We start from the raw sequence: 25,765 nt of genomic DNA on the forward strand, positions 1-25,765 counted from the left end.
TCCTTCCATTGTCTGTGGGGTCATATTTATAGTCTTTCTAAAGACCACATGTCCTTTCATGTGTCTGCTTCAACAAAACATCCTCTCACCTGTATCTGCTTCAGCAAAACATTCTTTCACCTGTCTGCCCCAGCAAAGCATCACATGTCATAACTGAGTTTCCAAAGAAACTAGAAATTTCCACTTCACACCACCATATCTATCAATTTCTATGTCCCCTCCCTCCCTCTATTCCTCCCTCTTGTACTATGTATGTATGTATGTTTGTATGTATCACCTGTTTGTTATCTATCTATCTATCTATCTATCTATCTATCTATCTATCTACTCACTCTGTAGCCCAAGATAGCCAAGATATTGCAGACCTGCTCAGCCTTCCAAGTGCTGCAATTCCAGATGTGAGTTTTCTCATCCAGCCCTCTTGTTTGCTGATCAGTAAGTGCCAGTGAAAGAGAAGACCGAAAGGGTGGGTAAGTCTTATCTCAGAAGTCCAGAAGAGCACCCTGGATCAATAGGATTTTTTCCCTAGAGACTGTGTTCCCTGATTTGCACTTTAGAGGCCACAGCTGTGAGTTATGCAACCAACATTAGTTAAAAGGAAAGCTTTGGTCTGGGTAAGATGAAGAGCCAAGAGAGGACTAATGAGTCTCTCATCTAATTGGGTACCAATAAAGTGTCACTATATGAATCAAGGCCATGAGAACTACAGGGCAAACACCACACAATTAGAGACAAACTCCTCTGCTCCATCTCATCGACTTTGAATCATTTTATAGACACCGAGTTCCCACTGACATTGTCGGGTGATGTCATGGTGAGAATCCTGACAGCCATTACATTTCTGGCCCGAAGTCCAACAGAGCCAAAGAAACTCAGAAGGCAGTGGGACTGAGAACCTCAAAGCCATTGTGCACAAAGTTTGCAAAGCGAGCATGCCAGATATAAGACCCCTCTTCCCTGTCTGTTGGCAGCATTGTGGAGAGAGATGGAAGCCAGCCAGAACAGTTCTTCAGTGGCAGTCCTCGGTCCCTCACGATGTGGGGCTTGTTCATCCCTCCCATGCAGAACAATCTTCAAAGCAGCTTCTGTCTTCATCTCTACTTTGCAGGTGGGAACACTGAGGCCCAGGCAGGCTATGTTCACTGCCTGGGATCCTATAGCCTGCAGTGGTAAAGCTGGGATTTGAACCCACGCCTCCCTCATCACCCTGCACATTGCTGTTTCCCAGGTTCTCCACTTTGTGTTTTGATGACTTTTTTTTTCATGATCTGGTGCAAAAAATAAAACATATAAAGAGAAATTTCATAAGGTTCCTGTGATGGTTTGTATATGCTTGGACAAGGGAGTGGCACTATTAAGAGATGTAACCTTGTTGGAGTAGGTGTGTCACAATGGGTGTGGGCTTTAAGACCCTCATCCTAGGCCGGGCAGTGGTGGGGCATTCCAGGACAGCCAGGAATATACAGAGAAACTCTGTCTCCAAAAACCAAAAAACCAAAAAACAAACAAACAAACAAACAAACAAACAACCCTCATCCTAGTTGCCTTCAGAACAAGATGTAGAACTCTCAGCTCCTCCAGCCCCATGTCTGCCTGGACGCTGCATGCTCCCACCTTGATGATAATGGACTGAACCTCTGAACCTATAAGCCAGCCCCAATTAAATGTCTTTTATAAGAGCTGCCATGGTCATAGTGTCTGCTCACAGCAGTAAAGCTCTAAGTCAGCTCCATTTACAGTGGAGTCTTATCTCAGAAGACAGAGGCATTTCAAATCCAGCACTTAGCAAAAGAAAAATGCATTAAGTTCCAATTGTCTTCACTCTGTGGGCAGAGAAGTCTGCATGACCTGCTCATCAGAACCACTGCCCAGCTGGCTCCTGTCGTGTGTTCCATTACATATCAATTTCACTTCTAAATTCCATGGACACGTGGTAGAGTGCAGTGGGAAGCAGGCTGCAGAGGTAACTGCGATGAATGGATGGTGCACAGAGGGAAGGGCAGAAGATGGAAGATAAAGCAGGCTATAAGAGATGCATTGCTGGGCTTCAGGTGGCTCACACACAGGGCCGAGCAGACAGCCTGGCTCTCTGTTTCTCTACATGTTTGGGAGGCTTTTCAATGTAATGCTGAGAGGGAAACAATACACTTAGGATTCTCTTTAGAAGCTGCCAGCATTCATTCTTTCATTGGCTATGGCAGTCAGATGCTCCTGCGTGATGGTTTGTATATGCTTGGCCCAGGGAGTGGCACTATTAGAAGGTGTGGCCTTGTTGGAGTAGGTGTGTCAGTGTGGGTGTGGGCTTAAGACCCTCACCCTAGCTGCCTGGAAGTCAGTTTTCTACCAGCAGCCTTCAGATGAAGGTGGAGAACTCTCAGCTATGCTTACACCATGCCTGCCTGGATGCTGCCATGCTCCCACCTTAATGATCATGAACTAAACCTCTGAACCTAAGCCAGCCCCAATTAAATGTTGTCCTTACAGAAGTTGCCTTGGTCATGGTGTCTGTTCACAGCAGTAAAACACAAACTAAGACACGCAGTATCAAAACCAAATTCTCACTGTGTGAGCATCTGACAGCTGCTCTGGGAGTAGTGGAGTGTTAAGATTTTGAGGGTGGATTACTGCCTCCTCTCTAGAATGGGCCCTGTGGTTTATAATGAGCATAAACACAAACATAGAAAACAGAGGGGGATGGGGTAAAAAGGAGGAAGGAGAGAGAGAGGGGGGAGAGAATGAATCACAGGTCCCCCCGACACACACACCTATGTAAGAATCCACTGAGTGGTGAATGCCTCATAGTGAGGACAACCAGAGCTGGAGTCTACCGACTCCGACTCCATAACCTACATCATCTGTAGGTTATCTGGTGGTAGAACCGGAAGGGGCGGGGTCTTGACTCACTGTTCCTGTTGCTGGGGGAAAACACCCTGACAGAAGCCACTTAATGAAGGGTTTATTCTGACTCACAGTTCTGGGGTTCAGTCCTTCACAGGGGAAGTCAAGACGGCCAGGAACTGAGGCAGATGGTCAAGTGGCATTCTCACAGGAGACCAAAGTCCTTGGCATCATGCCACTTATAGTACAGGTGGGTCTTCCCACTCAGTCTAGAAACTGCCCCACAGACATACCCACAGGCCAACCTAACCTAGACAGACCCTCACAGCCTCCTCTTCCAGGTCAGCCAAGTTCACCATCAATATTAACTACTACAGGCCCTGCGGTACAGCTTAAAGCTATAGAATAACCTGAAGTTCTCCCACCATCCCTCCCTCCTTCCCCTCCATCCCTCCTTCTCTTCTCCTTTCTGGCCACAAAATAAGAAGTTTAGACCTGCCACATGCTCCAATGTGATGTGTGGCTGCCAGCCCAGAACATCCAAAACTGCAAGCCAAGAGAAACATTTTTCTGTTTGTAAGCTGACTGCCTCTAGTCTTTGTTACAGTAAGGAAAGCAGACCCACGTGACTAGTACTTAATGATTTCCAGTTTCCTTCACTGTGTCCCTAGAAACAACTTTCTACTAAGATCCATGAGAGAAATGGGGTGATGTATCCCAACCTTAGGAACAAGTCAGCCAAGTGCATAGGTACCTGAGGGGTCCCACAACTGTGTGTTGGGTAGTTTTGTGTCAAGTTGACACAAGCTAAAGTCATCTGAAAAGAAGGGATTACAGGTAAGAAAATGCCTCCATACAACAATATGAACTAACCAGTACCCCAGAGCTCGTATCTCTAGCTGCATATGTAGCAGAAGATGGCCTAGTCAGCCATCATTGGGAAGAGAAGCCCCTTGGTATTGCAAACTTTATATGCCCCAGTACAGGGGAACACCAGGGCCAAGAAAGGGGAGTGGGTGGGTAGGGGAGCAGGGCCATGGGGGGGGGGGCAGAGTATAGGAAACTTTAGGGATAGCATTTGAAATGTAAATAAAGAAAAAATCTAATAAAAAAAATAAAAAGAAAAATAAAAAAGAAAATGCCTCCATGAGATCAGGCTGCAGGTAAGCCTGTAGGGCATTTCCTTAATTAGTGGTTGATGGGGGAGGGCCCAGCCCATTGTGAGTAGTGCTATCGCTGGGTTGGTGGTCCTGGGTTCTATAAGAAAGCAGGCTGAGCGAACTATGAGGAGCAAAACAGTAAGCAACAGCCCTCTATGGCTTCTGCATCAGCTCCTGCCTCCAGGTTCCTGCCTTGTTTGACTTCCTGCCTCGGCTTCCTTCAGTGATGAAGAGTGACCTGAAAGTGTAAGTCAAATAAACCCTTTCATGACCAATAGAAACCCTAGCCAGAACACTAGGGAATGACTTCAAGGGCACCTTGCTAGTGTGGAGCCTTCCTCTGCCCTGTCCCCACCCCGAGTAACCTGGGCTGAGTGCACAGCTCTCCCTTGCTCCCACATGTGTGTTTTTTTCTTCAGAAGGTTTGAATCTGTTACAGTTTCAAACGTTTTCCCTGGAGCAACTGTTTAGCCTGTCACAAACAGATCCAATTTCTTCATCCTCCAGTACCAACCTCTCACACAATCACTCCTGAAGGCCTTGGCCCTTCTCTCTCCTCCCACTGCCTGCCTGTGCTATAGGCGTTAGTAGAAATAAGATCCCTACTGTTGACAGCCACAATACCACACTTGCTCATGGCCACGTTTGGCTGCCCAGAGCCTAAGCAACTTGTCTGTCATTTCCAGCTCCAGCCATCAGCCTGAAAAATGCCGAGCTGTGTGTGCACCATCCACTTGAACACAGAGGCCCCGCGGGTTCCCTCCTTTGTGGAGGCACACTATGAGGAAGAAGAGGTGAATTTGGGCTGTCTTTTTATAGTCCTCTGCAAAGGTCAGCCTTTGTCTTGTAGCTGGAAAAGGCCCACACCATACTGTGTGCATAAAAGGGATGGATTATCAGCCTGCCTTCCCATCAGGCCTGTGCTGAGCACATAATCTACCTCTTTTTTTCTTGGGCAAAATCACCTAAGGTTCAGTTTGATGAATTTTATTTCTGACTCTGCATGAAGGGTTGTCCCAATACCAGTATCCTTTGGATGGCAATGTTAGCCAGCTTTCCATGATAATCACAAAATACCAAGGACTGTCAGCTTACAAAGTCAAAAGGTAAATTTGAGCTCAAGGTTTTTGAGTTTCAGACTGTGGCCAGTCTGTCCTCATTTCTTTCAAGCTTGTGGTGAGGCCACACATCCAGGTAGGGGGTAGGAGAGCAGAAATGGTCATCTGGTGAGAGGTGGAGGTTGGCGGGGGATGAGGAACAGAAGAGGAGGCATGCTCTGTGTATGTGTGCGTGTGTGTGTGTGTGTGTGTGTGTGCGCGCGCGCGCGCGCGCGCGCGTGCTGTCTTCACTAAGAATACACGCCTATGCACGGATAGGCCTCCAACTATGCCCCATCCCTTACAGGTCCTGCTGTGCCTGGAGAGTAAGGTATAGAGTATTTGAGGACTTTTATCCAAACTCCAGTAGAGACCAGGAAGGACACCTGCTTACCAGTCATCTTGGATGCCCAGCCTGTGTCGTGCACGATATGAAATGGGTGTTTTATCTACATGAGTAAGACACAACATGTAAACTGGCTTCAGTGGCCCACAGCCATGTGGAGGGACAGAGAAGGACAGCCTATGTGTCCAGAGTTCCCTAAGCAGGACACCTCTGTCCCCTGGAGGAGTTTTGCTTACTGACAGGCCGGCAGATGATCCCTTCAGTATTGTCATTGGACACTCTGACTGACTATCTGCAGTGTGTCGTCCTCTGTGTTAGACTCAGTTAACAAAGATCTCACTATCATTCAGATGATGTTTCCAGTCTAGGAAATTATACATGGGCCATAAAATCTATTGTCCAAACTCAGATTTGATGGAGGGAAAGTGGTTACAAGGATAATTGAGTTAGGACAACAGACACAGACCACAACTGCCCCACACAAATCATAGTGAATAGATCTGTGTACGTTCATGTATAGACAGACATGTGCGTGTGTGAACATGTCATACCCCAGGATGCAAGTGAGTGTTGTATTAGTTGCTTTTGATTGCTGTGATTAAAATTAGGAAAAAAATAAAACTAACAAAAACAACCTACAGAAGGTTTCTTTTGACTAATGCTTGAGGAAAATCCACAGCCAGGTGTGGTAGGCTCTGTCTGTGGTAATAGATGAGATGCAGTCTCCCATAGCATGTTGGGTAGGAAGGAGAAAACAAAATCAGAACCAGGGTGGGTACAGCTGCCAAAAGCCCAAGCAGCTCCATAGCCTTCAGACACCACCATCAAGCTGGGGACAGAAAGCACAGCCCCCAGAGGACACTTCAGATTTAGGGGTGTTGGAACTCCATCCCCTCAAAGTCACTCCCTTCTCATTGCCTTGTGGCTTGTACAGTGTGAACAACTTCTTTGCCACCTATTCCTTGTCACAGACCCCACAACAGTGGAGCCAGCTGGGCAGAGTGAGCTGCCTGAGACTCTGGGCCAACCTTTCTTCTATTTGATGGTTTGAAGTATTGTGTCACAGTGACATAAAGCCAACACTGGTGACCACCCCATCCATCTTCCTTCTTATCAAGGACCGATTTGGAGTAATGGCCTTTACAGGGCATTTTCTGATCTTCTCCTTTAGACATCATCATGTCTCACAAATACTTAACACAGACAGCAAAATCTTTCTTTCCTCTTTGTCTGAACACGTAGACGCAAAAATACACGTTATGTCCTGGACTCTTGGCCAACACCCATAACTTCCTATGTCCTAATTTCACATTCAGGAAGTCTGTAACTCATTCAAAGATTCCCACAATCCTCTGATGATTGAGCGAAATCATTAGAAATGGAACAATTCTGGAAGGGCGTGGGACAGTGCCTTTCTGGGGTGAGGATAACCCTTCAAACCCTTTCTACCTGCCAAGGAAACAAAATTAAAGCTCAGCTTGGGGAGGTAATATTTCAGTTTGAGAGATGAATTCACACTGTGTGGGGGGCTGCAGGCAGGGTGGAAGGTAAACCTGGCTTCTGGTTAGATACTCAGACTTTCATTCCTGTGCCTGGGGCTCCATCTGGCAAAGGGCAGATGCTAACTAAATGCTTTTCATTAAAAAAAAGTTTTCCATACCCCAATCCCTCCTTGTATCTGTCCTGTATCTTGATGCACACAGTTGACTCAGCAGAACCAACAGAAAGGAGAGGAGAGGAGAGGAACAAAGGGAGAAAGAAAGAACAGAGAAGGAAAAAGAACAGGAAAGAGGGTAGGAGAGAAAAGAGACAGGAGAGAGAGAGTGTATGGCAGAGAGAGAGAGAGAATAAGAATAGAGAAAAGAGGAAAGGAAAGGAGAAAGAGGAGAGGCGAGATAAAAAGAGAATAGATACATGATGGATGAATGATAGATGGATAAACAGACAGACAGACAGACAGATAGACAGACAGACAGACACACGGATAGGCGATAGAGAAAGAGATAGGTGATAGGCTTCAGGTTGGTGGGGTAGGAGCTATATGTTGCCCTAGCTCCCTGTGCTTCTTGGCACCAGGGTGTGAACTGTTCAGTGCCCCCTCCCCCCAGGATGGACTGTCAGTGCCCCCTCCCCCCAGGTTGGACTGTCAGTGCCCCCTCCCCACAGGATGGACTGTCAGTGCCCCCTCCCCACAGGATGGACTGTCAGTGCCCCCTCCCCACAGGATGGACTGTCAGTGTCCCCTTCCCCAGGATGGACTGTCAGTGCCCCTTCCCCCAGGATGGACTGTCAGTGCCCCCTCCCCCCAGGATGGACTGTCAGTGCTGAAACTGTGAGCCAAAATAAGTCTGTCCTCCCTCAGTGTGCATCTGCTGAGTAACTTGGAAAGAGTGACAAGCTAAGTCACTCACACACAGATCAAGCTGTCCCTGAATAAAGGGACCTCCAGGCTCTTCCTTTAGCCGAGCTCTTAATTTCCCATTAGGCAAAAAGGTCAGATTTCTGTAGCCCTTCTAAATGGTATGGTGAATTCACATTCAAACATTATTTTATTTCACGGCCTTTGGACAAAGTGTACCCTTAACTTTATTCTTTTAATGGCCACATGGCCTTATTTACACACACACACATACATACACACACACACACATACACACACACACACACGTACATACACAGACACACACACACAGACACACACAGACACACACACAGACACATACATACATACACACAGACACACAGACACATACACACAGACACACACATACACACACACACAGACACACACACAGACACACACACACACACACACACACACACACACCCCGCATCAGCAAGTAAGCATGAGAAGCTGAATATCAACAGAATTTTTCATCTTGGGAGGAAGCTATTTCAGAGTTAGGCTCTGAAAATAACAAACAAAAGATTCACGAACCCCCGCCCCAAGCAAGTGGGGGTGGGGAGGCAGGCCACTCACCATTGTCCCTGCCCGGTGAAGACATATAGCTTGGAATGTGTTTCCAGCTGTTGAGGCACTGAAAGGGCTGGAGAAAAATTGCAAAAACAGGTCCCTTCTTATCAGAAACTGGGAAGTCGGACAGTGGGGACCTTGCCTCTGCCAAGAACGCAGGCTACAAGACAGAGGGAATACGTCCATGGAGGGCAGCCTGCAGCAGTCCTGGAATTAACTTACTTCTCAATATGGCCTGCACTTCTGAGCTCCCATGTGGGGTTTAAAAGATATACAGCCCCTAGGCCTGACCTGGGAGTCTCTGCTTCAGTAGGTAGAGTAGAGTCTGTAGAGTTTGCCTGTTGATTCTGATATGCCGGCTCAGTTAAAAAATAAAATCAAAAGCCAAAGATGAAGCCTGTGAATGTTCTGTGTAATCCCTAGGAAGAGAAATAGACTTTTATATGTAGATGTGACAGTTAATATTGATTGTCAATAGCTTCCAGAATCACGGAGGAGACAAGGCTCTAGGCATGCTTGTATGGTTGAGGGAGTTTCTAGATTGGGTTAGCCTCTGGGCATGCTTACGAGGGAGCCTTCCTGATTGTCTGGTCCATGGATTGGAGTCCTCCTGCACTGAGTAAGGAGAGTGAGCAGCAGTGGGCAGTGAGCAGCAGTGAGCAACAGTGGGCAGCAGTGAGCAGCAGTGAGCAGCAGTGAGCAGCAGTGGGCAGTGAGCAGCAGTGAGCAGTGAGCAGCAGTGGGCAGCAGTGAGCAGCAGTGAGCAGCAGTGGGCAGTAAGCAGCAGTGGGCAGCAGCTCTGTTCTTGCCAGCACCAGAAGGTGCAATGGGACCAGCCAGGCTCCTCCAGCTCCCACTGCCAGACCTCCCCGACCATGAGGGACTATATCAAGAAAACTATATGAACCAAAAACGAGTCCTTTCTCCCATATGTTGCTTATGTCTGGGTATTTTTATCATCACAGCAAAGAAAGTACCTAAGAGAGAAAGCTGCATGAAGAACGGAGAAAATCTCAAAACCAAACCAAAACAGAAACAAACACAGAAGAGGAAAAAAAAAAAAAAAAAAAAAGAAAGAAAGAAAAGAAAAGAAAAGAAAAGAAAAGAAAAGAAAAGAAAAGAAAAGAAAAGAAAAGGAATTCAGGGGATGGCCCCAGGTGAGAGTTGGGGCTGTGCAGGAAGAGCAGGATCTATCAGGTGCTGCCTGGCGCTGGCTGCTGGCACCTCGCAAGGAAACCCTGGACAGGGAGGGACTGACTGGCTGCTCCCTCCCATATTCTCATCTCTCTCCCTTTTTCTGAGAAAGCAAATGAATCCATCAGGACAAGGACACTGAAGCTATGTGAGCATTGCCACCAGGAGCCCTCCAGCTCACCCTCCCAAGGCAATGCTCAGGTGTGACATTTGGGGATGCTCTCCTTTTGCAGCAGAGATCCAAGGGTGGCATTGCCAGGGCCAAGTTACCACCTTGTGGCAGTTCTCTGCCTCTCCCAGGTGCCTTCACCCAAGCCAGCTGAGACTGCCTGCAGGCGGCCACACTCCCGCCTCGGGCTCCGCTCGGTTCGCGCGCGCCCTCTGGAGGCCACCGGAGTCGTGGGCCGTTCCTCGGGAGGCGTCCAGGCGTGGTCCTGTGACAAAGGACCCTGGAGCTGCAGACAGCCCTGGGGAGCACTGAAGACCTGCTGTAAATGGCCGGCTTTATGTGTTTACTCGCTTTCCCTGAGTAGGATTGGCGTGCTCCCTTTCCCAAAATCAAGGTTCAAGCTGGGTTATACAGGTGTTTGCAAGGTCCTGGGGTGAGGCTCAAAGAGAGTGTGGTCCCCAACAGAGTTCAACTCTTGCACCATGGGGACTGGACAAGTAGTTCCATCGTTCCCGATCTTCTGCAGCAAGGCCCAGAGCTGCAACCAGTAGTCACCAATAAAAATCCCACCTTGAGCTACAAGTTCAAGTGGTCCCCTGAAGCAACAGAGCCAGGCAATAGAGAAACAGATTCGTAGTGAGCCGTTAGTTACCATGTCTGTCTCCAGCCACATCCACACAATCATTCCACCCAAGTCTAGCCAAGTCAACCAAGGAACCTAATGGCAATTTACAAGTGGCACACCACGGAGAAAAGTCTCTCCAGATGTAACCATTAACCAGGGATGGTAGGCACTACCAAACAGAAACTACCAAGGAACCTGTGGGGGTCCTGGCAGCCACACTTGGCCAGGATGTAGATTCTGACTGGGGGTGGAGGGGCAGCCTCAAATTGTATTTGCCCCCTGCTCTCTGGTTGGTACCATTGTAGGGAGGGAGGGTGGGCATGAAGAGAAACCCAGGTCAGCTGCCTGTGGAAACACAGTGCTTGCAGAGACTGCCCGTTCATCATCCTGGCATCAGCCCTGGGTTCTGTCCAACTTTAAATCGTATTTCCCTGAAAGGTCAGAGTGGTAAGGAAAGGGGAGACAAGGAAACACTGTGGCCATGTGAGGACATGCTGCGACGACGGGAGGAGGAGTCGGAACCTCTCTGGAAGCTCTCAGAAGCATCAAGCACCAGCCCTTCATTTTGAAGGGGAGGCTAAACACACAGGAGCTGACTGTCACACCCTTCATGTGGCTGGGGCATCTGGCTCAAGAGTGTTGCTATGGGGAGGGCCATAGTACTGACTATGCCACAATCAGAAGATACTCTCGGAACCTCTGCCCACCACTGGAGACGTAGAGACCAGAGGACCCTTGGAGGCATATGGCCTGCCAGCCCACTGAATCCATCGGCTCCAGGTTCACTGAGAGACCTGTCTCAAACAATAAGGCAGAGAGAGAGTGGCAGAGAAAGACAGCTACCTGTGACCTTTTGCCTCTCTCCATGCACTGACCCCCCTCCCACAAACACACAACCACGTAGCCTCTGTTAATTCCCTGGAATGAAACTTATTTCCAAATACAGCATGGAACCGTATAACTTTATTTTTATTTCTAGGGCAGAAAATCTATACTGTTAAACTGTCAGCAGGTTTAAGCTGTACAACAGACACCACCAATCCTAGAACATTCTTATGATACACACACACACAGCAACCCTTATCTACTGGGAGTTTCTTTCCTCCCATCCCCCACTCTAGCCCCAAGCAACCATCAATTTCTCCTCTGTCTCTGACTAGCCTGTTCTTGACATGTCATACAAATGAGATCATAAGCGACCTTTGGATCTGGCTTCTTTCACTGAACATGTGTTTGAAATAGTGGGAAAACATTAAGGAGACATTGCCACTTTGGCAATTTTTAATAAACAGTTTAGGTTATTCATTCCAGCCTCCCTCTCCAGGACTCTTCTTGTTCTGTACTGAACACCTGTAACCAAACATGCTTTACAGCTCGTTCAAGTTATGGCAGGAGCTGATTTTTTTTTTTTTTGATGGCTGAATAATATTCCATTCTCTGTAGAGACCATTCTTCATTCAATCCCTCCATTGATGGGCATTTGGGTTGTTAGGAATTATACTGCCATGGATATTCATGTACAAACATGTGCGAACACATTTTCATTTCAGTTGGCTTAACCTTAGGCATGTTAATTTGGCCATATGACCGAGGAGCTGCCAAACTGCTTCCGAAAGCAGCTGGACCACTGACCTTGTGACTATCAGCACCTGAAGGTTGCAGTTCCTCTGCATCGGCACTAATGCTTCCTATTCCGTTGCCCTAGCAACTAATGATCACGAACATCCTTTCTTAGCTGATCATCTGTAACATTGTATCTCCTCGGAAGTAATGGCTATCCAAATCCTTTGCCTGGTTTTCAGTTGAGCTGCTTCTTTTTCTTGAGCTGTGGGTGCTCTTTGTGTATTCTTTTGGGGGGAGGGCGTTGGAAACAGGGTATCTCTACATAATCCAGCTTGTCCTGGAACTTGCTCTGTAGACCAGGTTGACCTTGAATTCAGAGACTCACCTGCCTCTGCCTCCTGAGTGCTAGGATTAAAAGCGTGAGCCACCCATGCCTGGTTTCTTTATGTGCTATAGAGAGGAGTGTCTTATCAGATAAACAATTTGCAAATACCTTTCATCTCTTACATTTGTTTTCAGTGCCTTGATTGTTATGGCATAGGATTTTAGTTTTGACAGAGTCTAGTAACAGGTTTCATTACTTGATTTGTGATAGGCATGGTAGGCTTGCTTTAGGTTATATTTTATTGCAGCGGTAGAAAGCAAACAAAGACACATGTACATTTGTAGTGTATTTTAAGTTAACTTTTATATATGCTGTAAGGGTTAAACTCTCCTTGGTTTTGTTTTGAGAAAGTCTCACTATGTAGCCCTTGGCTGGCTGCCACTCACTGTGTAGACCAGGTTAGCCTCAAACCCACAGAGATCCATTTACCTCTGCCTCCTGAGTGTTGGGGCTGACTAAATGTGTACACCACTGTACCTGTCTTCAAACTCACTCTTTTCAAAAGATGGAAACCCAGTTAAAGCCATTAGCAAAACCACAGGCAAACGGCCTCTGTTGGTCCTTGGTGATATGAATCCCCACTGAATTTCTGCTAAGAGACACACAATGAGTCTCTAGTGAGCAGTTATTTGAAAGCAAACTTTACTACAAGAGTTAGTTTTTCATTCGGTCCCACCTGCTGTTCACTGAGCACCTACTGTGGGAGACTCAAAGATCTAGATCTCACAGATTGAAATATTCATAAAGGTCATGCAGAGCGAGTCACCCAGGGCCAGGGGCAGGGGTGGTGTGGCGTCGGGCTTAATCTCCTGAAGTTGACTAGATAAGCCCTAGTTAGTGAAGCTGTCTCTGGAAGTGTCTATAAGAGCATGTCAGAACCATCAGGTCAGGAGTGTTAATCCTCTAATGGAGTCAAAACATGACAATACCGAGGATGTGGAAAAGTAGGAAGCGGGGCCTTGGTGGAAGAAGTAGCTTCCTGGGGGTGTGTCCTTGCGCTATATTCCCACGTGTCCTCTTCCTGTTTCCCTCTCTTGGCTTCCTGTTCACGATGGAGAAACTTCCTTTCTCCACCACAGTGCATGACCTGAGCAACCATGGACTAAAAACAACCCCTGAATCTTTACTTCTTCAATTGATTCTCCCAGAGATTTTGGTCACAGAGACAAACAACTGGGCAGCTACAGTGGGCTTCTTCAAGGGTGATGCTGGAGTTTGAACCTGAGTGGGGGTGGTGAGGGATTTGGCAGCCACTGACTCAGAAGGTATTCTAGGCCGACACAGCCACTGCAAAGAACATCAGACAGACCTGTGTGTGGCATTTGTGAGGAGCGCAAGGAGGCCAGTGGCTGGAGCCGAGTGAGGCAGGGATATGCCCAGAAGGCCAGGCCACCTGGAATCCTCTTCACCACCATGAGGGCTTTGCGAAAGAGCCGGGGGAGTGAGCCAAGCTGGCTTCCAGCTGCCAGCGTGAAGATGGAGTGTGGGAGGACAAGACCACGAAGGAAGCTTCTGGATTCATTCGGTCAAGAGAGGGAAGTGACTGGTTGGGCCCAGATGGAGCACGGAAGGTGGTAGACGGGTTTTCATGTAGTGATACCCCATCCTCAACTAGACAACTAGAGGGAGCTATCAGGGAGGCCACTGTGGAACCAGACTTGGAGAGACAGGGAGGCAAGGGGTTCAACTTGTGACACTTGGTGAAAATGTTTCAACTTCCAAATGGAGGCATTGGATAGGCAGCTGGAAAATAGGAGACCAAGACAAACGCCCACAAGGAAACAGCCTGGCCCGAGGGTAAGCAGGAGCGTGAGGGTGCGCCTGGAGCTTATGACATTAAGAGACCAGGGGTGGAAAGGGCGAGCCAGGCGAGCCTTCAGAGTGGTCTTCAGGTCTGCTGTCTTCATAGTTGGCCACCTGCAAGCATCACCCTTAGAATGCCACCTGCTCCCCTCCCTCCCACTCAACTTCCTTTTAATGGGCACCTACTGTGTTCTAGGACAACTGATCTTTCACAGGAGAGAAAGAATGGCCACTAACGAGACAGACACAGCAGCAACCTGAGCCCGGCTAGAGACGTCTGATGGTAGTCCACGCAGAGGAGGTTACAGCCATCTTTACCCTTTCTTCTCATACGTAACGTCTTCCTATTACTTAGTCACAAAGTTAAAATCACTTTTGTTGGTTTTATTCCTTACTTTCATCTTTATTTATGTGTGTATGATCTGGTCCTAGGTATGAGGACATTCGACCCCCTGGAGCTGGAGATATGGATGGTTCTGAGCCTTCCAGTGTGGGTGCAGGAACTGAACTGGGGGTTCTCTGGAAGAGACACAAATGTTCTTAACTGCTGAGCCACCTCTCCAGCCCTTGTTTTGTTTTCTTGCTATAGGGTCTCACTATGGACCCTACGTTGGCCCTAAATTTGTAATCCTCCTGCCTTAGCCTCCCGACTGCTGAATCCTCTGAGTGGCAGGGAAGAGGTCGCAGCATAGAAACTATCTGTTGGCCGCCACCTTGCAAAGCCAGAGCCACTGCAGCAAGCCCCAGCTCATCTCAGGCTCCGCTATAGGAACCACTGACCAGTGCAACTAGGTCAGAATTTTGGTCTGCAAATTTCATTTGTTTTTTTTTCTTGCTGTATTGCTCAGACTGACCTCTAACTCCTGCCTCAGCCTCCCAGGGAAGTTTGAAGGGACATTCTGAGGAGAACTGAGGTTTTTTTTTTTTTTTTTTTTGGCTTTTGTATTTGACAGGGTCTTGCTACGTAACCAACTGGCTCATGAAGATCTCTCTCCCTCTGCTCCCCACGGCTGGGATTACAGGCATGTATCACCACACTCTGCTTGATCCTGGGTTCTTTGTTTGTTTGTTTGTTTGTTTTTCTTTAAATATATTTTGAAAATTTAAAATAATAAAATAGTTCACAGAAATACTAAATTTTTGTCAGTCTGGCTTATTTGGAGATAGCAAACCTTGCAGAAATTATAATTCAATTGTAAATAACCCACAGCTCTGTATGTTATTGTGGTTGTTTGCTGGGGCCGGGTGTCATGTACGCTGTCCTCAAACTTGACGTGTGCTGAGGATAGCCCTGGACTCCTGCAGATCTTCTTGCCTCCGCCTCCCATGGTGCTAGGATTACAGGCCTGCATCACCACACCCAACTTAAGTATATTTTTGATTGGGATAATGCCATCCTGCCTTAGTCTGCCAGGACTGCTATTAAAATACTGTAGGCTCAGGAGCTCATGAACAACAAAAACTTGTTTGCAGTTCTGGAGGCTATGAAGTCCAATATCAGGGTGCCAACAGGTTGGTGTCCAGTGATGTGGAACAGACTGTGGGTCTCCCTAGGCCTCGTTTCTATAAGGGCACTAACCCCACTCCTGAGGTCTCTGCCCCTTATCTGCCACCTCCCAGCCTCCTCTCCCTTCAGGTGTCTCCTCTGGGGTGAGGGATTTACCACCTCCTACCATCGGCTCTGGGTGAGAATTTTCAGGAGCCATAGCTACCACAGTGCTTTGCCACGTCATGCTGACATCAGAATGCACAGCGCCTCCCTCGAGAGACTTCCCAGTCTTGCTTAGCCCATCTTATACAGTCTAATGTTTTTAAACTCTAGAAATAGAAGTAAAATAAATCTTTAAAAAAGGATTCCTGTTAACTGACGAATGGTTTGTTCTTGATGTCTTAGGCCCAAATTAACTATAAGACCAAGGGAAGACCAGCTGCAGGTACTGTAAGGTGAGCAGAGTTAGTTAACTGCCAACCTCACAGCACAAGAAAACCAAGGAATCCAGCGCCAAAGAGTTTATTGACAAACACAAGCCCCAAACCCGGCCTCTTGTATTAACAAAACACACACAGTGATAACTGTACAGCTCCTCCTCCACAAATATCACTCCTTAAGTTACGACCATCTTTTCTAGAAATGGATCAATAGACATACTCTAAAACCTTTCTGATAAATATATGGCTGCACTGCATCCGGCCTGGATAATCCTCTTCAACAAGGCATACGCGGGAGCCTGCGGAGAACAAAAGGCTGCGATGTACTAGATGGTAGAGTATGGTCTAACATGCACGGCGGCACCCTGAGCTGGGAAAATAAGCAAAGGGGCAAGTGGTCTGTTAAGTGGTAGAGCGCTTGCCTAGCAAGGCCCTGGATTCAATGCCAGCCCCTAAACAAACAGCAAGGAAACCCCACGAGATGCATCTATTTTCAGATGTCAGACCTGGACTCACTGGTAGGGCAGGGTTTGGGCTCCTCTGGATAAAAAGAGGATCTGGGAAATGATTTAATTTGAAACAAAAGCCATTTGAAATTCTAGAAGCATCTATGGACACTGAACTGCTGGGTTGTTTCTTGTGTTAGTAACAGAGCAGGACACAGGAGCCTCACCATGGACCAAGGCTGTGCTTGGGTGCTTTCTGTCAAGTACCCGTTTCCCTGCCTTCTGACCTGTACTTTCAAATGTCTCCTTCTGGGAACAGAAACCTTTGGCCCCCACAACCTTTAAAATGGCCTGGGAGCAGCACAGGAAGAGTTGCCCCTACCAGCTCTGCGTCATGGTCCAGGCCTGTATCGTGGTGTTCAAGCTCCTCATCGCGAAACTGCTTGATGACCTGGGAAGAAAGGAATCGCAGACCGGGGTGAGTCGGCACCCCAGGTTGCCGACAGCTCATCCTGTTTCCAGGCCAGAGCTTGTGTCCTCACATACAGCTGGCAAAGGCTCGCATGCTTTTTCTACCCTGGCACTCCAGTGGGGTGAACAGCCTTGCAAGAGTAACCCATAGCTGTGGCTCTAATGAGACTTATTTACAAAACGAGCAAGGCCACAGGCTAGGGTCGGCCAGTGGCTGACTTTAGGTTTTAAAAAGTGAGAGTTGTTGCCTGTCTTAGTCCCTGCTCTGTTGCTGTGAAGAGACACCATGAGCAAAGCAACTCTTAGAAAGAAAAGCATTTAACTGGGGGCTTGCCTGAGGTTTCAGAGGTTTAGCTCACTATCAGCTTAGCAGGGAGCATGGCAGCAGTAGCTGAGAGCTACATCCTGACCTGCAGACCAAGAGAAAGACCCTGGGCCTGGCATGGGCTTTTGCAAACTTAAAGCCCCGTTCCCCAACAACATACTTCCTCCAACAAGGCTAATCCTGAGCCTCCTAATCCTTCTCAAATAATGCCACTCCCCGACATCTAATCATTCAGATATGTGAAACTGTGGGGGCCGCGCTTATTCAAACCACCACATGGCCAAGTACAGTAATACACACTGACACCCCCAGCCCTAGGAAGGCAGAGGCAGGAGGGCCAAGAGTCAAGACAAGCCTTTGTCTCAAAAGTAAACCAAACAGAATCTAAGTAAATGAACTGCTGTTGGGGAGAGTGCTGGAGGATGGCGACCAGGCAGGAGGACCTCTGTAGACGCTAGTTTTAAGACCAGCCCAGGGCCAAACAGTTCCTTTTTTCCTATAGAGAAACCTGAGGAAAATCACCCAACCTGAAGAGTTGATCATCATTTTTTTTTAATTTTATTTTTGGGATTATTAGTAGTTAACCACAGCATTTTTCCCGGCCCCTTTCCTCCCTCCCATATACCCCTCTCTGCTCTCCTTCAAGTTCATGGCCTCTCTTTTCATTAGTTGCTGTTGCGTGTGTGTATGTATTTGCTTATACATATTTAAATCTAGCCTGCTCTGTCCGTATAATGCCACCTGTATGTATGCTTTCAGGCTGACCTTCTGGCACTGGACAGTGTGCTCTTCCCTGGAGAAGGCCACCCCTCCCATCTCGACCTTCCTGCATCACTATGGTTCTTTGTGTAGGGGTCAGGCCGTGTGGATTTTTCTCTGTCTAGTTAGTGTGTTAGCTGACATCATCCTTGTTCACCTCGTGCTGCTGAGTCATGGATGTGCAGAGGCCACACAGACCTGGACTGGGAACAGTTCTGAGCTGTATGATCTGTCTGTGTCTCACGTAAAAGATATGCCCCCTTCCCCAGTTGCCTAAGTCCCTGCCTCCTTAGTACCCATCTCCTGTCACCTGCCCTTTCTCCCCTCAAGCAGCACACACCTGCAGCAGCTCCTCATACTTCTCAGGGTCCTCTTCCATCAGCATGCGGATCTGGTTGTTGTAGTGATTAGCGATAGACTCTTCTACCGCCACGGTGCAGGCCATTGCTCCTTCCTTCCCCAGCAAGGCAGTTCCTGCCCCTGCAACCGTCAAACAAACAAAGTCAAGCCACAGGCTGCTGGTCATCTGTGAGGCATCCTGACACCTGGGTTGGTAACTCTCTGGGAGGGCTGTGACGTGTTTCTCAGGGTGTCTAATGGCACCCGATATCCACCCTCTGGATGTCAGCAGTACCTGCTGATCATGACCACTGGGCATTCAGATATTCCCATGAATCCCTTGAAACAGTCACGCCTAGTTGAGAAGCGGCTGGAGCTTATATCAGATGCCAGTCACAGAGCTCTTTCTGAATGGATTTTTATTTTATTTGCTTGGTTTGTTTTGTTTGAGACAAGATCTCACTATGAAACCCAAGTTAACACATGGGCTCAATGAGGCTTGACCCTCTGCAGAGAGCTGAGAGTGCCATCTGGGTTCTCTGCTGTTCTTCTGTGTGTGTGTGTGTGTGTGTGTGTGTGTGTGTTATGGAACTCGATTTGTAGACCATGCTGGCCTCAAACTCAGAGATCTGCCTGCCTCTGTCTCCCCAGTGCTGGGGTTAAAGGTGGGCACCAGCACTCTCACAGTCAGGTTGCTCTGAGGTCAGGATCCTCAGGACACGGATTCTGGCAGTGGTGGCACGATCCTAGCTTCCTTCTGTGAGTTATTATACCATCTATTTATAAAAGTGATGGCTCTATCTTAAAGTAATATAAACAAAGAAAATTCAATCAACTTCATCAACTTCAATTTAGCTTTAGGAAAACACACAGTAAATTTTAAAAAGTTGGATGCAGCCATGACAAGGGCTCCAGAGGCAGGAACAGCCCATCATTAGAGCCCAAGCGGCTGCTGGACAGACACATACCCAGGGCAAAGCCTGCCACGTTCCACAAGGGCATCAAAACCGTAGGTCGGACCCTGAATGCAATCATCAACTCGTTGAACTTTTTCAAATGGTTCTTCTCTTGATCCCACATTTTCTGGGGGGGAAACATAAAAAGAGGCATCACAGGGACACGGCTCGCTGAGCACACAAGAGGTAAGAAGGAATTGGTGCAATGCTGTCTTCTATCCCCTTAAATATCCATGAGATAAAAGCAAACCACAGAAGAATCTCTCAAAAAAGAAAAGCGCCTGCCAAGTAAATGAAGAACCAAGGCCTTGGACAGAGCTAAGTGTTCCACCTCCAGAGCCACACACACCTCAGTGACCACACAATCAGCTTGCATAGTGAGCCATATAGAACTCCAGGTTCTGAGCCACCGGCTCAAGCAACCACAAGAGAAAATAATGAAAAAAACTAACAACAACAACAACAAAACTGTGTCCTGAAAACTCGCAGACTGTTCTCAATAGAAAACAGGACATGCAATGAGAGGCATTCTCCTGGCATGAAGGACTCTTCACAGGAGAGTTGTGCAGGGCCACAAGCAGGCACCCACCATCTTACACATGGGATGAGCTCTGGGGACTGGGATCTGTGGGGATCTAAGCTGCCATGTGTCATGGTGACAACAGGATCTGGTTTATTCCCCAGCCAGACCCAGGGAGGTGGGGGTTACCAGGCTAGTGTGCACACAGGGAAATGAAAACCTAGAGGTCAGGTGACCTCTTCAGGGTCGCAGAAGTAGATGAGAGATCTGGAAAGGAAACCTAGATCTTCGGGGCTGTTAACCCCTCTCTCTGATACTCTGTGCTAGGACAAGCCTACAACAACCTCCTGGCACATGGAACATTCTTCTAATGGAGGGACTTTCAGCCTTTTCTGCAATGAAACATTAACACCACAAATACACCCAATTTCCAGACCCAATTTCTTTCTCTCTTACTTTCTTTCCCCCTCTCTCCATTTTTTTCTTTCTGACCTGGAACTTCCTATGTAGACCAGGCTGGCCTCAAAGTCCCAGCGATCACCCTATCTCCAGCTCCCAAGTGCTGGGATTATAGGCATGCACCACCACACCCAGCCAGAGTCAATGCATATCTGTGCTTTTAGACAACAGAGCAAGTGCTTTGTTCCAAGTGCCTCCCTTTGGAGCACACAGCCAAAAGTGATGCCCGAGGGCTTCAGATACACTGCCAGGGCAACAGACTGGGCTGAGACTCAGGGAAGAACCCACCTGAATGACAGGGCCAACACTGGTCCGACCGAGCACGGCCATTTGCCCTGCATAGATGCGGTTTGCTCCATATTCACCAGCGTGATCCACCCGAATTATTCGATCCACGGCTGCCCGGTTAATATTGTCTAAGGTCATCCCCGAACTGTGACACCTGATGATGAGGCCTCTTCCATACTCTGCAATGAAAAAGCAAGTGTCCGTCTCATTATCCACACAGGACACTGACATTCCTGAAAACGGAGTTGTGGGGTCCAGGGATGGAACTCAGGCCCTTGTGCTGGAAAGCAAGCACCTTTACCCACTGAGTCATATCGCTGGCCTGTTGCCTTTTTGCCGACAGAATGAAAGACAAGCCTGAGGGCTGGACACATCTACCAGTGTGTGTTCTTTATCACCTGCAATGCTCAAACCCAAAAGACTTCACCTAAAGACTAGGGTTTCCGGATTTACTTTAAACATATGGCGATCTGGAAGGACCGAAATCTGTCCTCACAAGGCAGCTGACGTGACAGCTGTTTCAGGAAAGGGAGGCTCCCCTCTCAAGCTGTACAGCAGAAGCCCCTGGAGTGCACCCAAAGCTATCTATAATGCTCTCCCTAAGTCTCCCTGGGAAGCGGCCAGTGTTGATGTTCTGAAAAAGCTCAGGGGACAAAGCCTGGCATCCCAAGTTGAGGCTTCAACGTTCTTTTAATACACCAATTCCACGGGCAGGTGACTGAGACCCTGCCTGACAAGGTTTGACCTCAGACTAAACTCTTCTTCAAATGTAAACACTTTCACTATACTTCCAAGCTCCAGATTAGAGGATCTTGAATGTTTACCTCATCCCAGAAGGGTCCTGTAGTAATGTGTGTTTATTCCATATAAAAACGGAAACCCACAGGCCCTCTGGTTTGTCACTCTAGCTGCACCCTGTTTAAAGTGCTGCAGGCTCTCTGCTTGCTATGACCACCATGTCTTTGGAAGACACTTCTTTTCACCTAAGCAAACTTCAACATCCAGAAAAGGGGTGGAAAAGTTCCCATACGTCTTTGGCTCTTTCATCAAGAAGGCTTAAGGTCTTTGGACACAAGGCCACGGGGCAGGATTGGAGTATCTGGTGTGTATGCATGCCGTCGTTGGGAACGTGAGCTTTGCTACCAAGTAGAATTTTAAATGCTGTATCTATTTATCATGGTGCTGGAGATTAAGCCTGCCCTGAGCTACATCAACAGTCCTGGGACAAATAGCGCTGTGTGTGCAAAGGCACGTGGATTCTGCAGGAGAATGGCTTTGGTCTACTGCGCATGGCATGCTCTGCCTCACTCAGCTCACTGACTCTAACTGGACAGAGTCTGTGGAGCAGACACGGCACCTCAGCTCTCCTGCCGAGTGTAAGACACCAACCATTCCAAACTGTCTTCAGACAGTGGGGCTCTACGGTTTGAGGCCCATATTTTATGGGACAGTGATGGGACACAATCAGGAACTTGTTGCATTTCTGTGTCCAAGTTCAAGGGCTTATGCTTCTGGCCAGCTTGTCTCCATGCAGAAAGCAGGGTCTGGAGACAGACTTGGTGAGCCAGTTGTATTTCTCAACACAATCTTGTTTGCTTGTGCTCTTACTTTTTAGCAAAGAAAGTTCAAGGCAACCCAGTACTCCTTTTTAAAAAGTATATTAAGGAATAACAAGGGGCCTGGGGAGGTGGCTCAGCGGTTAAAAGCACTGACTGCTCTTCCAGAGGTCCTGAGGTCAATTCCCAGCAACTACATGGTGGCTCAGGAGCATTTGTAATGGGATCTGATTCCCTCTTCTGGTGTGTCTGAAGACAGCTACAGTGTGTTCACATATATAAAATAAATCTTTTTTTTAAAAGAAGAATAACAAGGAGCTGAGCAGGTGGGCCAAGTTTATATGGCTGGCTTTTGAGGTGTGATAAACAGGATTCTTTATAACTGAGAACACACTGGAATGTTCTCTCAAACACAACTTCTGCACTCAATGACTGGGAGAGGGTAGTGTTTGTCCTTTTACCTAAGAAATCAGTATAGGTATTAATCCCAGCATGAGTTGGCAGAGCTCTGTGAATTGAAGGATATCCTGGTGAACAAGCAAGGTCCAGGTCAGCCAGCGCTAGAGGCTGTCTCAAAACCAAATTAAAACCTATCCAGTAGCAAGGCTAGTTTTATTTTTTTAAGGAGACACACACTTAAGGTTTTTTTTTAATTATTATTATCATGAGGGTATATGAAACAAAGGAAACTAAGTTACTTCATAAATGAAAACAAGTGATTCTTATTGTTAACCTGTTCACTGGGTTAGCAAGGAACCTTAAAATTCACATCCCTGAGACCTGACTGCCTTGTTACACACTTTAAAATAAAGCTGAATCGCAGAGCTAGAAGCTCTCAAGAGTGCTGTTCCAGCCATGGTATCTGGGAGATTTTAAGTGGCAAATGAGAAGATTTTAAGTGGCTTATGGACACATAAATTACATACTAAGAGGCTCTTAAAAAGTCTCTTCTGATCCATTTATCACCAAGGAAAACATCTCTATAACTGGCATGTCTTGAAAAATATCCAAACACTTGCTAAGCACTCTTCTCTTCCAGAAAGAAAAACAACCTTGGACTCAAGCCTTGGAAGGCACACACAACAATATCTAATGAAGTTTCATAGCTGTTCTCATGGTATTGGTGGTGGTGGTGGTGGTGTGTGTGTGTGTGTGATTACTCATCCATTTGGGGGCAGACAATTCTGGCTTATTATTTACCAAAAGGATGTAGTTTCAATTAAATTACTTAATAAGTTGTAGTTAAACAAAAACACATCTCAAACCTCCAAACAATATTGCCTTCAGGCAAAATAGAAATCTAATGCTTGAAGATTTAGTTTCGAGAAAATGACCACGATTTTCTGGGGCAGCTCGGATGAATCAGACCTGAATCCAAACCTACCTCTCTCCATTCCAAATTCAAAGCTTACCATATTTTGCAATACAAACAGTCCCATGAGAGGCTTGATAAAAACAGAGACTCTACGGCTCAAAAGAAGGCTCAGCAGTTAAGAATGTGTACTGCACTTGCAAATGACTTGAGTTGGGCTCCCAGCACCCATATATAGGGATTCACAAACTGCCTGTTACTCTAGTTGCAGATTCAAACCCCAATTCTGGCCTCTCTAGAATTTAATTATTGTGCGCACGCACGCGCGCGCGCGCGCGCACACACACACACACACACACACACACACACACTTTTTAAAACTCTAAAACCTATCAATCCAGTGGATAATGAGGGGGACCCGAAAATCTGCATTTATAACAGATTGATGCTGTCGTCGGAAGGCTACTTTGCTTGAGAAAGTCCCGAGTGGAGACCGGAGGGACACTGCAGGACACTCAAGTTCCACACTTGCACTGACGTCACATCACAGGCTGGTAATCACTTGTTCCCCGGCAGGGCATCCTGCAGAAGTTCACCCGTTCCTATCAATCAACTAGACGTACTACAAACCCCACCCCCATGTCGCGCGCTTGTGACGTATAGACGTCCTCCCCGTGACATCCGTGACCTCCACTGCAAATAGTCACCGGCGAAGAGCCCCGCGCCGAACCACGACCCCGAACGGCCGGTACCTGAGAAGGGCCTCCGGACACCAGTGCGCAGGCGTCCCACGGAAGCAGCCGCTATGGCTCCGGCGGCGCTCATCGCTGCGGACAATGCAGCTATGGTCCAAACGCCCCGCCAATCGTGCTCTCGACTCAGGGTGATGACGCATAGATGCCGCGGACCGAGAGCCAGAGGAAACGCCCCTAGGCCCTGGATTACACCCGATTGGTTAGAAATGACCGATTCACGTACTCTATTGGGTCTTCCCCCTGTCGATCATTGTAACGTCGTGAAGGCGCCCGGTCGGCTCTTAGGGTTGATGCAGAGCTGCCCTGGAGAGGCATTTTAGGTTAGGGTTTCTCCCTGTCTTGGAAAGGCGACCCGCAGGTCACTGTTGTTTCCTCCACGTTATGGAGATTATTTTTCTCTATTAAGAGCCGATTTACACCTGAAAGTCAGCAATTACCTGGTAAAACATGCCAGTTTTCGGTGTAATTGTGGGTTTCCCAGTTTGTTTCCCGTTACTTTCCGTTCCTTCTCAATTTTTATATTGAGATTTGCTTCATTGTTCATCCTTTACTGGATTATTCATGGCCTAGTGCACATTAGTGATGAACATAGCTGTGTGTTGAGGGAAGGAAAATTTAGTAACATACATTAAACATTTTAAAGTGCATATCCATTAATATGACAGCTAGGATCTAGCCAATAGAAATAAATTTTCAAGTCAGATAAGTATATAAGGGGAAAAACCATACCTGCAAGGATAATCAGTGCCTATTATAGGACCACTAGAGACTGTGGCTTTAGGAAAACTAGAGTTTGCACCCTTGGCGGGAGGGGGGCGGGTATTTGATTCATAGCTACTGTAAAATAAATGAAACTACTAACCCATTCTATATAATTATAGTGTTCAATTAGTATACTACAGTAACTTAAAATTAAGACGAGCCCAAGTACTGGGCCTTAGCGGCAGTGAGGGTACTTAAATATTCCTGTGGAATACTCAACCTAAATCTGGCTCTCAAAGCCTTCAAATGTTCAGAACCTTTCCCGTGCATTCCACTTCTAGATCTGTCCTAAAGAGATAAAAGAATGTTGAGGTGTATGTCCTAGTTATTACTGGAAATTTTTGGAAGTGTTAAAAAATTGGAGCTAGAGAGAGCTCAGAAGTTGAGAACACTTCTTGCTCCTGTAGAGGACCTGGGTTTGATTCCCAGAAGCCACAGCAGGAAGCTAACAACGGCCTGTAACTCCAGTTCCAAGTGACCCAGCACTCTCCTCCGGACTCTCTGCACATGTGACACACAGACAAATACATGTTTTTTAAAAAGGTTACCATCAAGAGAATGCTAACAAACTATGACTCATGAGCACAGTTAGCAGCTCCCTGAAATGGATGTAATGACGAGTTCAGATCTGATTATGTCACTCAGGCTTGCCTTAAACTGGTGAAATGGCTGCTTTGGCCTCTGGAGCTTCCAGGGGTGTTAGAACAATGAACTTTGAAAGAACTTTGGATAAA

At 47.3% G+C, this 25,765-nt stretch overlaps 1 protein-coding gene across 3 annotated transcripts; it reads right to left on the minus strand.

The window, feature by feature from the left end:
• Positions 1–746: 746 nt before the first annotated feature.
• Coq7 (demethyl-Q 7) lies at positions 747–24,444 on the minus strand. Of its 3 annotated transcripts, NM_001304758.1 has the most exons (7): positions 24,267–24,444; positions 20,647–20,825; positions 19,392–19,506; positions 18,425–18,564; positions 16,912–16,980; positions 8,422–8,488; positions 747–1,268 (listed from the first exon to the last, which is right to left on the minus strand). In NM_001304758.1, exons 1-7 carry the CDS (start codon positions 24,337–24,339, stop codon positions 898–900), a joined length of 1,014 nt encoding a protein of 337 aa, NP_001291687.1. In that variant the 5' UTR covers positions 24,340–24,444; the 3' UTR covers positions 747–897. The 3 variants fall into 3 exon arrangements, with proteins under 3 accessions (NP_001291687.1, NP_034070.1, XP_030097920.1); NM_009940.3 differs by lacking the exons at positions 747–1,268; positions 8,422–8,488 and adding an exon at positions 16,150–16,382; XM_030242060.1 differs by lacking the exons at positions 747–1,268; positions 8,422–8,488; positions 24,267–24,444 and adding exons at positions 16,150–16,382; positions 23,981–24,135.
• Positions 24,445–25,765: the final 1,321 nt, after the last annotated feature.

Source organism: Mus musculus, chromosome 7, assembly GCF_000001635.26.
Source record: "Mus musculus strain C57BL/6J chromosome 7, GRCm38.p6 C57BL/6J".
NCBI lineage: Eukaryota > Metazoa > Chordata > Mammalia > Rodentia > Muridae > Mus > Mus musculus.